This window comes from Eschrichtius robustus, chromosome 11, assembly GCF_028021215.1.
Source record: "Eschrichtius robustus isolate mEscRob2 chromosome 11, mEscRob2.pri, whole genome shotgun sequence".
Classification (NCBI taxonomy): Eukaryota; Metazoa; Chordata; class Mammalia; order Artiodactyla; family Eschrichtiidae; genus Eschrichtius; species Eschrichtius robustus.
Window position 1 is genome coordinate 105171667 of NC_090834.1, and position 17123 is coordinate 105188789.

Sequence of the window (17123 nt, forward strand, 5' to 3'; positions counted from 1 at the left end):
ATCGCGCCGGGCCCCAAAGGCGTTTCCCTCCGGGTCGCGGGGCCCGCGGTGATTTGATGGAGGTCCTGCCAGACCCCTAACATCGTGGTTGTGTGACACTCACAGGAGCGGAAGCAACTGCGTGGAGGTGGCGGGGTGCCACGTTCCTTTTGTTCCGGCTCTTTCTAGAGGAGAGCTTGTACATCTAACCCGAGCCCAAGTCCGAAGCCCTCTGTAAAAGTGAGGGTTTTTTCCATTAAACGGCCTCGCAGCTCAAGGAGGCTGTTACTGCTTAGAAGAGGCACTAGTCCTCGGGCCTGCAACGGGGGAGGGGCTGAGGGAGAACCCAGCCACGTCCTGCCTCCCCGGAAGGGCTGACAATTCAATGAATGGTTCGCCCTTTACCCATGCTCAGATCTGAACCCAATTTAAGAACAGGATGAATTCCATTAAGTGAGAGAATGAAGAACCCTGAATCCAAATTTCAAGGCGTCACCGTTCATAACTCTGGGCAGTAAGGTAAATGTGGAAACAAACTTGGTACTTCTCAGGTGCTGCTCAAGCCACCCACCCAGCACTCCATCTGTCCAGAACTCTACTGAGTGGGTCCAGGTGCCAGACGCACACTCCTCCTGGGCTCAGAAGGAAACATACTGAGAGACCTATTTTAGGGTGGCAAGAGAGGGTGCCTGTGAGAGGCTGCATTAAGCACTGGGGGGAAGCAGGATTATTACCAGGTGGAAATTAGCAGAAACTAGTGTTTATTAAACTAGCAGCTTTATTGCCCTTTAGGGTCCCCATCTTCACTTGAGCAGGTTTCGAAGTGCTTGAGGGAGGAAAACCTGCAAGAAATGATGGAGATCAGGGAAGAGGCCTTGAGAATCCCGGAGTGGGGTCACAGTGAGAGTCTGGTCAGCCTGGGAGACAGACACCACGAAGGTCAGGAGTGGCTCGGCCCCTGGTGCCTGTTCAGTACTGCTCAGGCCTCTCAGCTGCCGGGTGACCCGAGCCTCAGTTGCCAGCCACTCTGCTCCTGTGCCAGCACCAGCTCCACCTCCTTCCTTGGTTTGCTGCTGCAAGCGTCTTCGGGCACGCCGCCGCCCCTGCCACACTCGGTGGCACAAGGCACAGCGCCAGCCCACTGAGGAGAGCGACGCCCCCTTCCCTGCCTCGGCCCGAGACCCTTCTCGGGCTGCCTCAGGTCCTCTGGGCCCCTGCTCGGCCAGCGCTGCGGGGCCTGACTGCCCCTCTTCTCCAGTGCCTAGATGCCTTCCGGTCATCGGGGCCGGCTCCCCTGGCTGCCCAGGGCTCCTCATGGCCCAGTCTTGCACCGACTCTCCAACCTCTATCACCATTTCTTCCACCCCCTCTTCACCGTGGTCCCTTGCACATCCCTGCTGCTCCTCCTGCCCCTCCTCACAGCTTTTTTTCTGTCCGTCTAGTTTCAATCTTTTGCTTGTCCCTCCCTGGGGAGGCTCCCCAGTTCCACCTCCCTCTGACCGCAGTCTCTTGGTTCCCTGTTCTACATGGCACCCCAAAGCTTCCTGTAACACCTGGGCCAGGGCAGCAGTGAGCTGGGTGAAGGGAGCGGGGGGTAAGGGGATGGGTGTTGCAGACAGCAGGGAGCTAGGGGAGCTGGGCTGCAGAAGGGGAAGCAGCCCCCAGTCCCGACCCCGGGAGGAACGGCACTGGTACTGAAGGCTTCGGCAGTAACTGGCTGCCGCTTGGCAGCAGTTCTGTAGCCGCCCGGCCACCCGGCTGGTCACATTGGCTGCCACATTGTGACTCAGGTCAAAGGGGTCCTGGAGATTCATGGGACCGAGGCGCAGACCCTCCCAGAGATTAGAGGGCAGGCCCCCTGCCACAGGCAGTGCCTGACCCTCCCGCAGGGACAGCAGTGAGCCACGAAGATCCCAACAAGAGACGCAGGAGAAGAACTGGGCCAGCAGGGAACCTGGAGGAGGAGAAAGACCAGGGAAAAGAGGTCGCTTGGAGGCCAGAAGTGAGATCAGCCCTGTGCCAGAGCCATTCCCTTAGCTGGACTTTCTTTTTCCCTCCCAAGCGGCTCAGAAGAGTGCCAGAGCCAGGCTCCTCTGATCCCTATAAACAAGAGGTCAAACTTCTCTCCCGTGGTGCCCCAGATACTGCCCCTTCCCCTTGCCAGCAGCATGACCTTGGGCAAGCCACTTAATTACTCCAAGGCATGGTTTCTTCATCTGTAAAGTGGCAATAACAATATTAGCTATCCCACGAGGTTGCTGTGTGCCAGTAACTGTGTCATTAGCACCATTTATTAGTCCTCTCCCAGGCTCCCCAAACTCACTCAGGGACTCCTTATTGGTGCTGGGCTCCAGTCTCGAGGCATCCCTGGGGAAACTACAGTCCCAGCCATCAACCTCCACCTGTTCGCCCTCACCTATGAACGTAAAAAAGGTGAGGGTGAGCCTGGAAGCAGGAAGATTAAGGGGGGCGGGGGAGGGTGGATATGGGAGTGATAGCAGAGATCTCATTCCCAGGGGAGCTCAATATGTCTAAGTGAGATGAAGAAGAGAGATGAAGCTCACGAGACACAGCGGGTGGAGGCCGGGCTACTGTACCTGCTTTCTGGGTGAGCTGGGACACAGTGGGCAACACAGGAGGGTCCCTGGTCTGAAGGAAATAGATCACGAGCAAGGTCAGGGCGTAGTTATTGAGAAGTGGGCCACTCCCTGGGTAAATAATCAATTCCGGTTAGATTAGAGGCGGTTCTGATACCCTCCTTGGCAGTTTTCGCAACCCCGGTTCCTGTACCTGCCGCCTTCCTTCTCTCCCTGAGTCCCCTGCCTTTGCCCCGACACGAACACAGCCCCAAGTCTGTCCTGATTCATTCTCACCTGACAGCCCTCGACCCTGAGCCCAGCAGCGCAGAGTGTACACAAGGGGCCGTACTCGCCCATCCAGCTCAGAGCAGAGGCTCAGGAAGCGGGAGTTATGCAGGGCCAGCCTGGGACAGAGGGGGGACAAGGGTGTTAGGGCTCAGGAACCTATCACCCCCAGCTCTCATTCCAGGCTTGTGTAATGGGGGCCAGCTGGAAGAAGGCCAACAGAGGGTTTCCCGAGGAGTTTTCTGACATGGTCTGGAGAGAGTATGTACAAAAGAACATCAAATGTGTCTGGGAAACACTACATCCTATAAATGTCTTAAGACAGTTACAGAGCACGTTATTGTAAGACTGATCAGAGCCTTTACTATGCAAAGAAACAAAGATAGGAAGGGAGGGAGGAGGAGGAAAGAGGAAGTGGGGGAGAGGGAGGGAAGGGAGAAACCTGCCTGTGTTTAACTTAGCATTTCCCAATGCTAAAACTTATTCAACCATGGAACTCTTTCCTAAATCCTTAAAAACAGTATCCCAAGAAACACACTTTCCAAACATTGAAAGTGAAAGCCAGACATGAGATGAGCATCAGAAAGAGAGACAGGACCAAATAAGGACAACCTCAAGGCTCAGCTGGTGCAGGGCGCCCTCCTCAACCTCCCCAGAGTGCCCATCTGGCCTTCCCCGCCGCCCCCCAAACAAAGGTACCTGTTACTGAGGGAGATGTCACCGTGGAGACCTGAAGGCCGATGGCAGAACTTGACCACAGGGCGTCGGGCAGAGGGCACAGTTTGGACTCGGTACACTCCAGGGACACAGCCCCGAAGAATGGATCCCACCAGCTCCAGCATGGCTCCCCCTTCTGCTTTCTCCCCCTTCAGGGCCTCTGCCAGTTCCATGGCCTTCCCCAGGCCCCCCTCTCCCCGGTCCTCCTGCAGTGGCGAGGATGTGGGCAGGGACTGGGGAGAGGCGAGGGTCTCAGAGGCCAAAGCAGAGTCTGGAGTCCGGGGTGCCAGGGAGGAGGAAGGGGCTTCACAGTCCAGGGCTTCCGAGTCTTGGGGAGAAGCTGGAGGCTGTGAGTCTGGAGGGGAGGCTGGGGTGCAGGCCAGGGCTTGAGGGTCCAGTGGGGATGCAAGGGCCGAGTCCAAGGATGGAGATTCTGCAGCCTTTGGGGCTGGCTGTGGATGGAAATGAGCTGAGTAACTGCCTCACCTGGGGTCCCCTAACCGGGGAACATTCCATCCCTAAGATATATCTATTACTGCTTATTATGTGCCAGGCCCTATTCTAAAGGCTTTATAAATGTTAACTCATTTAACCTTCACAAGCCTTTTTTAATATTAACCTTTTAATGCCATAAAATAAACGGTCAGTATTTTACAAAAACATTATTGTCATGAAAAACAAAAAAAGGCAGAGGAACCGTTCCAGATTAAATAAGACTAAAGAGGGAATTCCCTGGTGGTCCAGTGGTTAGGACTCCAGTGCGCTTCCACTGCAGGGGGCACGGGTTCGATCCCTGGTCGGGGAACTAAGATCTGCAAGCTGTGAGGTGCAGCAAAAAAAAACCCAAAAAACCTTTTGTGGGCGAGAGATATATGGGAACGCTGTACTTTCTGCTCAATTTTGTTATGAACCTAAAACAGCTCTAAAAAATAGTCTATTTAAAAAATAGGGTTTCCCTGGTGGCGCAGTGGTTGGGAGTCTGCCTGCCAGTGCAGGGGACGTGGGTTCGAGCCCTGGTCTGGGAGGATCCCACGTGCTGCGGAGCGGCTGGGCCCGTGGGCCACGACTACTGAGCCTGCGCGTCTGGAGCCTGTGCTCCGCAACAGGAGAGGCCGCGATAGTGAGAGGCCCGCGTACCGCGATGAGGAGTGGCCCCCGCTTGCCGCGGCTAGGGAAAGCCCTCGCACGGAAACGAAGACCCAACACAGCCAAAAATAAAATAAAATCAATTAATTAATTAAAAAAAATAATAATAATAATGACCCTTTCCTATTCCCAAGGCAGGATCTGTACATTAGATGTTAGAAAACACAGATAAGCAAAAACATAACCCATTATCTCCCCGAATAAGATATTATGCATGCTATTTTGAAATGTGGTATTTTTCCTGTTACAAATGCCATTTATCCCATGTTGATTCATTTTATCCTATCCAATATCCATACACATTCACATTTCTCCAATTATAATAACCCTTTCAGGCAGGTCCTATTACCCCCATTTTATAGATGAGGAACTAAGGCACGAGAGGTCAAGTGCTTGCCCAGAGTCACATGACCATTTCCACTAACTCTTCACAGCTGCCTCCATGGTCACATACCTGGGGCTCGTCCAAGTCCCCCAGATCCAGGAAGAGGTCAAGATCACAGCCATGGACGTCAAAGCTGTTTATGGAAGAGCCAAAAGGATGGACCACACAGCCTGGGTGCCGAGCAGAGAATAAAGGTCAAGAGACACTGCAGGGAGTAAGTGGTGGAAGAACAAAATGGGGCACAAAGATGGAAAAGCAGGCAAATGAACACCACTAGCTGAGGGAGGACTGGGGATGCAAACACAGGGGAGGAAGGACAGGGAGGGCTCAGACACAGTGAGGGAGGTGACTCACCAGGGAAGAACTCTGTGAAGACCTCCTGCACCAGGGCCACCACGAGGCTCCGAAGCTGCCGCTCGGCCTCAGACAGCTCCCTCAGCCCCACGAGCTTCGCCATCTGCGCCTCCACGTCCGGGGCCTCCGCTAGTGCTTTTGCCAGCTGGTGACTGTCGGGGGCCACTCCTTTGGGGGACTTGGAGGCTGGGCTCTGGAACTCTTTCTGCTCCCGTGGCCGGACCCTCAGGCGATGTCCTCCCAAGCTGTGCTGGGGCTGTGAGAGGACAGCTTCCCGGGCACCCACGTCCCCCATCTCCACAATGGCAAACACTCCCTGTCAAACCACAACAGGGACAATGATGATGGTTTTGGAACCTAGAATCCAAACACATGGTCTGACGGTGGGTGAGAATCTTTAAAATGGGGACCACCATATAAATTGGGAGTATTTGTTTGCTGTTTCCATAACATCAGGGAACTTATTTATTTATTTATTTAGGCCACGCCTCAAGGCTTATGGGATCTTAGTTCCCCTAGCAGGGACTGAACCCGCGCCCTTGGCAGCGAAAGCGTGGAGTCCTAATCACTGGACCGCCAGGGAATTCCCATCAGGGAACATATTAAGAAAAGCAACTATCTCCTTCACTCAAATCGCATACATTTTATTCTCACCCAAGCCTGCCTCTGAAAAACCTCATTTTACCTATTTTATAAAACCCCAGTCTTCCCAATGACGTTTCACTGATAATACTATGACTCACCCCCTAACTTTTCCTGCTTTAATTAGACTCTTTTAATATTAAGAATCCATGTAATGATCACTGTGTTAGGCATAAATATAAACACATAAACCCTATCTTTGACGAACTTACCAGCAATGTGACAGCAGTGCTGCTATGATTTGGTTGAGTTTAATGATATGCATTGGGTCATTTTTTAAGGTAAAACGTTAGCAGGAGCAGAAAAAATATAACTGCTCTGGCAAAAGGCCATATTTTTTTATATTCTCTTCAGTGGTAAAGCTAGAACCTCATCCTGCTTATACAAAGGTATTCTCTACAGTAATCAAGACAGTGTGGTACTAGTGACAAAACTTTAGCTAGACTCACTAAGAAAAAAAAGAGAGAAGCCTCTGATAAATAAAATCAGAAATGAAAGAGGAGAAATAACGACGGATACCACAGAAATACAAAGGGTAAGAGAATATTATGAATATGAACAGCTATACACCAACAAACCTACAAAGGGACAACCTAGAAGAAAGGGACAAATTCTTAGAATCACACAACCTTCCAAGACTGAATCATGAAGAAATGGAAAACCTGAACAGACTGATCACGAGTAAGGAGACTGAAACAGTAATCAAAAAGTTTCCCAAAAAACAAAAGTCCAGGACCATCAAAGACTTAATACCTATCCTTCTCAAACTATTCCAAAAAATTGAAGAGGAGGGAACACTTCCTAACTTATTTTTACAAGGCCAACATCACCGATACCAAAACCATACAAAGACAACACAAAAAAAGAAAACTACAGGCTAATATCTCTCGGGAACATAGATGCAAAAATGCGCAACAAAGTATTAGCAAATCCAATACAGTAATACCTTAAAAGGATCATACACCACCATCAAGTGGGATTTATTTCAGGGATGCAGGGATGGTTCAACATCCGTGAATCAATCAACAAGACACATACTTTAACAAACTGAAGAATAAAAATATCATCTCAATAGATGTAGAAAAAGCATTTGACAAGATTCAATACCCATTTATGATAGAAACTCTCAATAAAATGGGTAGAGAAGGAATGCACCGCAACATAATAGAAGTCATATATGACAAACCCATAGCTAACATCATACTCAATGGTGAAAAACTGAAAGCTATCAGGAACAAGACAAGGATGCCCACTCTCACCACTCTTATTCAAAACAGTATTGAAGTCCTAGCCAGAGAAATTAGACAAGAAAAAGAAATAAAAGGCATCAAATTGGGAAGGAGAAGCAAAACTATCACGATTTGCAGTTGACATGACTTTATATACAGAAAACCTTAAAGACTCTACCAAAACCCACTAGAAATAATAAATGAATACAGTCAAGTTGCAGGGTACAAAAATCAACATACAAAAATCTGTTCTCTTTCTATATGCTAACAATCAGCCAGCAGAAAGAGAAATTAAGAAAACTATTTACGATCACAACAAAGAGAATAAAATACCTAGGAATAAACTTTAAGGAGGTGAAAGACATATACACTGAAAACTATAAGTCATTTTTGAAGGAAACTGAAGAAGACACAAATAAATAGAAAAACATTCCATGCTCATGGATTAGAAGAATTAACATTGTCGAAATGTCCTAAGGCAATCTACAGATTCAATGCAATCCCTATCAAAATCCCAAGGACATTTTTCACCAAAACAGAACAAAAAATTCTGAAATTTATAGGAACCACAAAAGACCCCAAATAGCCAAAGCAATCCTGAGAAAAAAGAACTGGAGGTATCACACTCACTGATTTCAAACTATATTACAAAATCATAATAAGCAAAACAGCATGGTATTGGCAGAAAAACAGACACACAGATCAATGGAACAGAACTGAGAGCCCAGAAATAAACCCACATGTATATGGACAATTAATTTACAACAAGGAGCAAAGAACATACAATGGAGTAAGAACAGTCTCTTCAATAAACGGTGTTTGGAAAACTTGACAGCCACATGCAAAAAATGAAACTAGATCACTATCTCACACCACACACAAATATCAACTCAAAATAGATTAAAGACTTGACTGTAACACTTGAAACCATAAAACTCCTAGAAGAAAACACTGGCAGTAAGCTCTTTGATACTGGTCTTAATATCTTTCTAGATATGTCTCCTCAAGCAAGAGAAACAAAACCAAAAATAAACAAATGGGACGACATCAAACTAAAAAGCTTCTGCACAACAAAGGAAACCATCAATAAAATAAAAAGACAACCCACCAAATGGGAGAAGATATTTGCAAATGATACATCTGATAATGGGCTGATATCCAAAATATATAAAGAACTTATACAACTCAACCAAAATTTTAAAAACAAAAAGACTGGACTTCCCTGGTGGCGCAGTGGTTAAGAATCCGCCTGCCAATGCAGGGGACACGGGTTTGAGCCCTGGTCCGGGAAGATCCCACGTGCCGCGGAGCAACTAAGCCCGTGCGCCACGACTACTGAACCTGCGCTCTAGAGCCCAGGAGCCACAACTACTGAGCCCACGTGCTACAACTAATGAAGCCAGCATGCCTAGAGCCCGTGCTCCACAACAAGAGACGCAACCGCAAGGAAGAGTAGCCCCCGCATGCCACAACTAGAGAAAGCCCGTGCACAGCAATGAAGACCCAACACAGCCAAAAAGATTTAAAAAAAAAAAAACTACAATGAGATATCACCTCATGCCTATTAGAATGGCTATTATCAAAAAGGCAAGAAATAAGTCTTGGCGAGGATGTGGAGAAAAGGGAACCCTCATGCACTGCTGGGAATATAAAGTGGTGCAGCCACTATGGAAAACAGTATGGAGATTCCTCAAAAAAATTAATACTAAAATTACCATTCAATCCAGCAATTCCACTCCTGGGTTATTATACAAAGAAAATGAAAACGCTTATTTGAAAAGATATATGCACCCCTATGTTCACTGCAGCATTATTTACAATAGCCAAGGTATGGAAACAACCTAAGTGCCCCTGAATGGATGAATGGATAAAGAAGATGAGGTGTATATATACAATAGAATATTACTCAGCTACTTAAAAAAAAAAAAATTTTGTCATTTGCAATAACACGGATGGACTTTGAGGGTATTATGCTAAGCGAAATGAGTAAGACAAAGAAAGACAAATACCATATGATCTCACTTATATATGGAATATAAAAAACAAACAAAAAACAAAATAAATGAACAGGGACTTCCCTGGCGGTCTAGTGGGTAAGACTCCACGATCCCAGTGCAGGGGGCCGGGTTCAAGCCCTGGTCGGGGAACTAGATCCCGCATGCTGCAACTAAGAAGTCCGCATGCTGCAACTAAAAGATCCCACGTGCCGCAACAAAGATCCCGCGTGCTGCAACTAAGACCCGGCGCAGCCAAAATAAATAAATAAATCGTTTTTAAAAAAATAAAGTACTATATGTACCATAAAAACATCTATTAAATAAATAAATAAATGAACAAACCAAACAAAAACAAACACACAGATACAGACAGGAGTAGTGATTATCAGAGGGGAAGGAGCGGAGCAAAATGGGTAAAGGGGATCAACTGTATGGTGATGGATGGAAGCTAAATTTTTGGTGGTGACCATGCTGTAGGGTATACAGAAATAGAAATATAATGTTGTACACATAAAATTTATATAATGTTACAAACCAATGTTGCCTCAATTAAAAAAAATTTTTTTTTGGCCATGCCACACAGCTCGCGGGATCTTAGTTCCCTGACTAGGGACTGAACCCAGTCCCCGACAGCCAAAGCACCGAGTCCTAACCACGGTACCACCAGGGAATTCTCAAGCAATTTTTTAATTAAAAAAAAAAAAAAAAGGGCTTCCCTGGTGGCGCAGTGGTTGAGAATCTGCCTGCTAATGCAGGGGACACGGGTTCGAGCCCTGGTCTGGGAAGATCCCACATGCCGCGGAGCAACTGGGCCCGTGAGCCACAACTACTGAGCCTGCGCGTCTGGAGCCTGTGCCCCGCAACGGGAGGGGCTGCGATAGTGAAAGGCCCGCGCACCACGATGAAGAGCAGCCCGCGCACCGCGATGAAGAGTGGGCCCCACTTGCCGCAACTAGAGAAAGCCCTCACACGAAAACTAAGAGACCCAACACAGTCATAAATAAATAAATAAAATAAATAAATAAAGTATTAAAAAAAAAAAAGACGGTGTGGTACTGGCATAAAGACAGACATTCAGGACTTCCCTGGTGGTGCAGTGGTTAAGCATCCGCCTGCCAAGGCAGGGGACACAGGTTCAAGCCCTGGTCCAGGAAGATCCCACATGCTGCAGAGCAACTAAGCCCACAAGCCACAACTACTGAAGCCCGCGCTCCTGAGCCCATGCTCTGCAACAAAGAGAAGCCACCGCAATGAGACGCCTGCGCACCGCAACGAAGGGTTAGCCCCTGCTCGCCACAACTAGAGAAAGCCCGCGTGCAGCAACGAAGACCCAACGCAGCCAAAAATTAATTAATTTTTTTTTTTAAAAAGGACAGACATTCAGATGAAGAGAATGTAATTGAGACTCCAGAAATAAACTCGTACATCTGTGACCAACTGATTTTCAACAAAGGTGTTAAGACCATTCAATGGGAAAAGAACAGTCTTCTCAACTGGGATAACTGGACAACCACATGTAAAAGAATGATGTTGGACCCCTACCTCACGCCATATACAAAAATTAACCAGGGGGATGGCTTCACCAGCACACAGGCCTGAATCACAATTGGAGAATGACAGATAATAGGTTCACAGTTTCTCTTTGGGGTGATAAAAAACATTCTGGAATTAGATCATATGATGGTTGCAGAATCTTGCAAATATACTAACAACCAGTGAATTATATATCTTAATAATATATGATATCAATTGACAATACAAGGCGGGGAAAAAGAAAAGGGGGTCCCCTGTCTACCCTCACTTCTACCCTATGTCAAACAGCACAAAGAACCAAAGTGAAACTAAGGAGAAAGGCAGCCACTTGGGCCTGCCCTGGCCAATCTTCTGATTCTGAGGAATCACACAGCTCAACAGACTGCAGTGCAACACCAAGTTTGCAGCCGAAGCCCCAGCTAGCAATTAGGTGTCTCTTTGCCTGGCCTTGTCTGTGCACACATATTTCTCTCAAGAACTGCACAAAAGGCATCAGGGAGGGCAGCATAAGCAGATTCAGAAGGACGTGTCCCCGCCATTTTTCTCCTCTCAATACCGGCATCCCCAACTAGAGCCACTATTTACTGAGGACTTTTTTTTTTTTTTTGCAACTTTTTTGTTTTTTGTTTTTTTTAGGCTGCGCTGTGTGATATGCAAGATCTTAGTTCCCCAACCAGGGACTGAACCCGTGCCCCCTGAGGGCTTATTATTAACCGAACAGTTCATGTAAGCTGTTCTCGAAGTCTCGTAAGATTCCCCCAACAAGGTATGTATTATTATTCCCTTTTTACAAATTAAGAAACTGAGGGGCTTCCCTGGTGGCGCAGTGGTTGAGAATCTGCCTGCCAATGCAGGGGACACGGGCTCGAGCCCTGGTCTGGGAAGATCCCACGTGCCGCGGAGTAACGGAGCCCGTGAGCCACAACTACTGAGCCTGCGCGTCTGGAGCCTGTGCTCCGCAACAAGAGAGGCCGCGATAGTGAGAGGCCCGCGCACCGCGATGAAGAGTGGCCCCCGCTCGCCGCAACTAGAGAAAGCCCTCGCACAGAAACGAAGACCCAACACAGCCAAAAATGAATGAATGAATGAATTAATTAATTAAGAAAAAATAAAAAAAAAAAAAAAGCAACTGAAACTCAGAGAGGTTAAGTAACTCGTGACTGCCTCCCAAGTAGGGACTCCCCCAAACCTCCAACTTTCCCAGTGATGATCTCAAGGAAATGTTGTGGAAATTAAATAAGATATACAGTACTTAGCATATAATTGGTGCATAATAATTGCTCAATAAAAATTTTAGTCATTATTGTTATAATTATTGATAGAAGCCTCAAAAACTTGAGGTTTAAGTTCAGAAAAAGATCTTTCTTTACAATTGAAACAAATATGAACAAAAATGGTGGCACTGAGCTTTCTGAAGAAGTCACTTGGGACAGACACTGCCAATTGCCCACCCAATATACGTTCTCCTAACTTCCTTACTAACAGAACCCTGCTTTTTTTTTTTTTTTTTTTTTTTTTTAATTTTTTATTTATTTATTTATGGTTGGGTCTTCGTTTCTGTGCGAGGGCTTTCTCTAGTTGCGGCGAGCGGGGGCCACTCTTCATCGCGGTGCGCGGGCCTCTCACTATCGCGGCCTCTCTTACTGCGGAGCACAGGCTCCAGACGCGCAGGCTCAGTAGTTGTGGCTCATGGGCCCAGTTGCTCCGCGGCATGTGGGATCTTCCCAGACCAGGGCTCGAACCCGTGTCCCCTGCATTGGCAGGCAGATTCTCAACCACTGCGCCACCAGGGAAGCCCAGAACCCTGCTTTTTGCTCAGAGGGGCAAAGTGCGCAGCTAAAAAAACTTCATTTCCCAGGCTTCCCTGTAGCTAGGAGTAACCAGGCGATAGACAAGAGTTCTGGACAATGAAATATAAGGAGATGTCTGCTGAAGAGGCCTCTGAGAAATATTTTCCTGAGAAATATTTTCCTGGGAAATAAAGAAAGCGGGGGAAGAGATCAGACTCAGATGACCCTAGCCTTTGATGGTCTGCCCTTCAACCTGCTTCTTCTTGCCGGAAGATGTGGAACCAGCATAATCACAACTAAGAAGTGAGAGCCATATGCCAATAATTGACAGAGCAGGAAAACAGTAAAATCTTGGACGGCCCAGGTCTGGACTTCTTGTTATAAGAGAACAATTGAACCCTGTTTGTTTAAGCTATTGTGAGTCGGTTGCTGAATGCAATTTCTAAGAAAAACAGACCCCATGGCGCGGTAAGAGAAGACCTGGGCTGCTAAGTAGATTTGGGGTCATCTAAGCCCACAAAACCAGAGTGTAGCCTCAGAGCTACAATATGACCACGGAGCACAGCACCACAACGGCAAACTTTTTCCAGGGGACTAGAGAGACTCTGACAAAAGGTCGGCATGGAAGCAAGACAAAAAGGACCACAAAGAACAAGTCTGTTTGTCTTGCATTGTCCAGAGGACAGGGTGTTCTGACCGATGACCTCAGTACCTTTCAGCATAACTTAATAAACTGCTAGCTGGTTTATCAACCAGTCTCTTGAAGGGTTAGGATAGATCTCCCAATGGTGTGGTCTTAAAGCACCCACTTCACTGTAGTAGTTACTCATTTAATTGTCTACTTCCTCCACTAGACTGTACGGTCTATGCAAGCAGGCACCATGACTACCCTATGCACTACTCAGAATGCAGTTCTAAGCAGTGCCTAGTACAAAGTTAGCAGCTAATAAATATTTGGCAAATAAAAGACTGACTGAATAAACAAATGACCAACAAGTTCCCCAATGACTAATTCTGACAAACTGATAAAATCCAAGCAGGGGTGGGGGGCGAGGGTGAGAGACTCACAAAGCTGGACTAGCCCAAGTACTGGAGTGTCCACCAAGGGCAAGCCACATTAGGAACCAGCAGAAACAGGCTGCTGGTCTCCCTCCCCCGTTTCTTTTGGTGTGCAGGACATCTGACTCATTCTTTACCCCCAGAGCCACTCACTCTACCTTGTCCTTGTCCATGACAACACTGGCCACAGGTCCAAATGCCTGGAAGTACTCAGAGAGCTGAGTAGAATCCACATCCCGGGGAAAGCCACTGACAAACACGCTTCGAAGTCCCTGGGCCTTTCGAGCAGCTCGTAGTTCTACCAGGTGCCGGTGCTTCCGGCCTCCCAGGTGGGCCTCTAGGCTGGGTCCTGCAAAGACAAACGTGAGGACAAAAACATCCGAATTGCACTTCAGTGTACCTACCCCGACTTTGTTCTCGGCATACCTAGATCCTACTGATTCTTCCAAGCCATAGAAAATGTGACCTTTGAATGACAAAGTCCTGGCTCCTTGCAGCTTCCTCTCTTGTCCATTTGTCTATATAAAGCATTTTAAGTGGTTCCCAGGAGAACTGGCTGTACACAAGTATTTCTTTTTTTTTTTTTTTAATAGAAACACATTTCTTTTTTTTTTTTCAATTTCATTTATTTTTTTTTTTGGCTGCATTGGGTCTTCGTTGCAGTGCGCGGGCTTCTTATTGCAGTGGCTTCTCTTGTTGCGGAGCGCAGGCTCTAGGCGCACGGGTTTCAGCAGTTGTGGCACGTGGGCTCAGTAGCTGTGGCTCGCAGGCTCTAGAGTGCAGGCTCAGTAGTTGTGGCGCACGGGCTTAGTTGCTCTGCGGCATGTGGGATCTTCCCGGACCAGGGCTGGAACCTGTGTCCCCTGCATTGGCAGGCGGATTCTTAACCCGTGCGCCACCTGGGGGGAAGCCCCACAAGTATTTCTTGAACTATCTACAAGTGCTAGGTAGAGCAACACCTGCACACTGCAAAGAAATTAACAGGTAACTTATCTAGGTCATTTATAGAAGAACTAAACAAATCAGGACCCTAGACTATTTCCCATTTATCATTTCTGAGTATAGTATAGAGATTACAAGTGCAGGATCAAAAGTCACACTACCCAGAATCAAATCCCAGCTCCGTCAAGCTGTGCGAAATCTTGGGCAACTTACTTAACCTCGCTGTTCATGTCTCCTCAGGTATAAAATGGAGATAATAATAGTACCTACCACATTGATATTATTCATATATAGCACTTGCCTGAGAGTCTGGTACATGGTGAATGCGGGAAAACTTAGCTGATTTTTAAATTTTTATTACATTTTGAGTCAGCTGCTTGATGTCACCAATGTATATGTGGGGCCAGAGAAGACTATCCTGGACTTCTGGCTTGCCCTACTGGACAAGTGGTAGTGCCATTCACAAAGGAAAAGGAGAATGAAAGATCATGTTTAGGGGAGATTATGATTCCAGACTTCAAAAGTGGAATATGAGGTTTCATTGAGCCTCTTGCGCTGTCATAAAAGGACCTTGTTTCCTTTTCCAAACCCACGTTCCAAACACGCATACCATGCTACTTCCCCCATCTCCGCCTTTGGGAAGCTCCTCTGTAGGGCTTCCCTCACTTAATTACTACCTTCTCTGTGATCCTGAAGCTTTCCAAACACATCTATAGGGTACTGAAATTGTCTCCATCTCTAGGTGGTGAGCTCCTTCATCTCTAAATCCCCTCTCCCCGCGCTAGAGCCCAGCGGAGTAGCAGGCACAAAGGGAATATCCAGTAGATGACGGTTAAAGAGGAAATAACGAAACTTCTGTCGTCGAGATTTCGGATACTGGGAAGCTGGGGTGTAAGGTGGTGGGACTCTCCCCCACTCTGTAATCCCTTCGGACAGCGGAGAGAAAACGGAGGTGAGACCCTACGAACCGACTTGGCAAGAACTATGACCTATAACCCTAAGCTTCGTTAGGACCCAAAGACGAAAGCCCATAAACACCCCCCTCACTAGCCACCGCTTACGGTTGGCCGTAGTGACGTGGCAGAGGCAGCAGCGGAAACCCCCGCGAGGCAGCGGTTCGACATCCGAATCCACCGCAGCCATCACAACCGTCCGGTACTAACAAAATGCAACCACTTCGGCCACGACCGGAACTCACTTCTACAAATTGCAACACGCTGGGAAGCAACTTCCGCCCGTCCGATAGGAAGTGACGTAGCCGCCGCCCAATCGCGCGGTACACTCCTCCGAAAACCGAGCTCTTTCCGGTCGAGGTTCCGTTTCCAGCCCGACTTAAGTCTCTACGAGCTTTAGGAATACCATCTACGATGCTTATCTGCATGCGGTAAGCCAATTGGTGTACTCTGAGCTGTTCAGACGTTGATTGGCCCAAAGGTCGTGAATATTCATAAGGCAGCCCCAGAGTGTGCTGGGTTTCTTGCCGGGCCCGCTGCCTCACGGCCGGCGATTTCCCTGCTGGGCGGTCGAGAGCATGCTGTGTCCTCCTTCAAGGGGCAGTAGAGACTGTATCCTCAACCCCATATTTACCTAGTGAATAAAGGCGGATCCTCCACGAAGCCCGCACTGTCCCTAAACTCCCAACCTCCTCAGGGCTGTTACCCTCTCCCTCTGCCGTCGGTCCTCTCCCGGAATGGGAGTTCTGCGACCTCTTCCTAACCCTCGTTGGGGAGCTCTGCCCCCACCGGGCACATTCCGGACTCCACGGGCTACAGCCAGATCGCCTCTCTTCCGCGTTAGCGGGCTGCGTGGAGTGCACCCACCAGGAGACAGAGCCACCGGCCCACTTAAAGGCATGCGGCGGAACGTGCTACGGTGGCAGCTGAGTGAAGACACTGGAGGGTGCTGCTTCCCCCTAGACTGTTATAATGGTCAGTTCCTCCCGACACTATCGAGGTGTTGGCTCAGGCCAGGGAGGGAGTAAGAGAGCTAGGGAGGCCCCAGGGACAAGGACCATGAGATGGAGGGGCCTATCAGCTGGGCTAAGCAGCTCCTGCTGTGTTTGATCAACCCACAGCTTTCCACAGCTTCCGGCTGTGGAAAGAGCAGCGGACCTGAGGCAGACATCTCAGGATCTAACCTTGAGCAAGTCACAACTGAGGCTTTTCCCCATCTCTAAAGAAAGTGCTCAAGGAGCACACAGTAGGCTTAACTTCTCGTTCTCTCTCCTAAGGTGCTCCTCTTGTTGGGACCAGCTCAAATGTCTGATCTGTCTCCCAAACCTAAAAAGGGAGGAAACAGCACTAGAGTTGGCCCCAATATCAAGGCAGTTGCTGAGGCTGCCCTTGGGGATCCTTGAAGCAGCAGTCTGTGCAAATACACCACAGAGCTAGGTGATACGATCCTACAGTACACCCCAAAGTGGGCTACATCCTGCTCTGGCCTCTAACAACTCCCAGTAAAAAGGAGAGGGGAGTAAGAGTTAGGAA

General features: G+C 48.1%; 1 protein-coding gene across 1 annotated transcript; it reads right to left on the bottom strand.

Moving 5' to 3' along the window:
• Positions 1–739: 739 nt before the first annotated feature.
• Positions 740–15835, bottom strand: TUT1 (terminal uridylyl transferase 1, U6 snRNA-specific). The gene is made up of 9 exons (XM_068554121.1): positions 15699–15835; positions 13854–14044; positions 5446–5761; positions 5161–5261; positions 3543–4012; positions 2853–2962; positions 2577–2687; positions 2303–2395; positions 740–1933 (listed from the first exon to the last, which is right to left on the bottom strand). Exons 1-9 carry the CDS (start codon positions 15778–15780, stop codon positions 783–785), a joined length of 2625 nt encoding a protein of 874 aa, XP_068410222.1. The 5' UTR covers positions 15781–15835; the 3' UTR covers positions 740–782.
• Positions 15836–17123: the final 1288 nt, after the last annotated feature.

Coding starts and splice junctions, on each gene's coding strand:
- TUT1 (XM_068554121.1), bottom strand. CDS start 15,780: ATGGCTGCGGTGGATTCGGATGTCGAACCGCTGCCTCGCGGGGGTTTC. Junction 2,688..2,852: donor TCAGGGTCGAGGGCTGTCAG/GTGAGAATGAAT, acceptor TTATTTACCCAG/GGAGTGGCCCACTTCTCAAT. Junction 2,396..2,576: donor CCAGCTCACCCAGAAAGCAG/GTACAGTAGCCC, acceptor TTACGTTCATAG/GTGAGGGCGAACAGGTGGAG.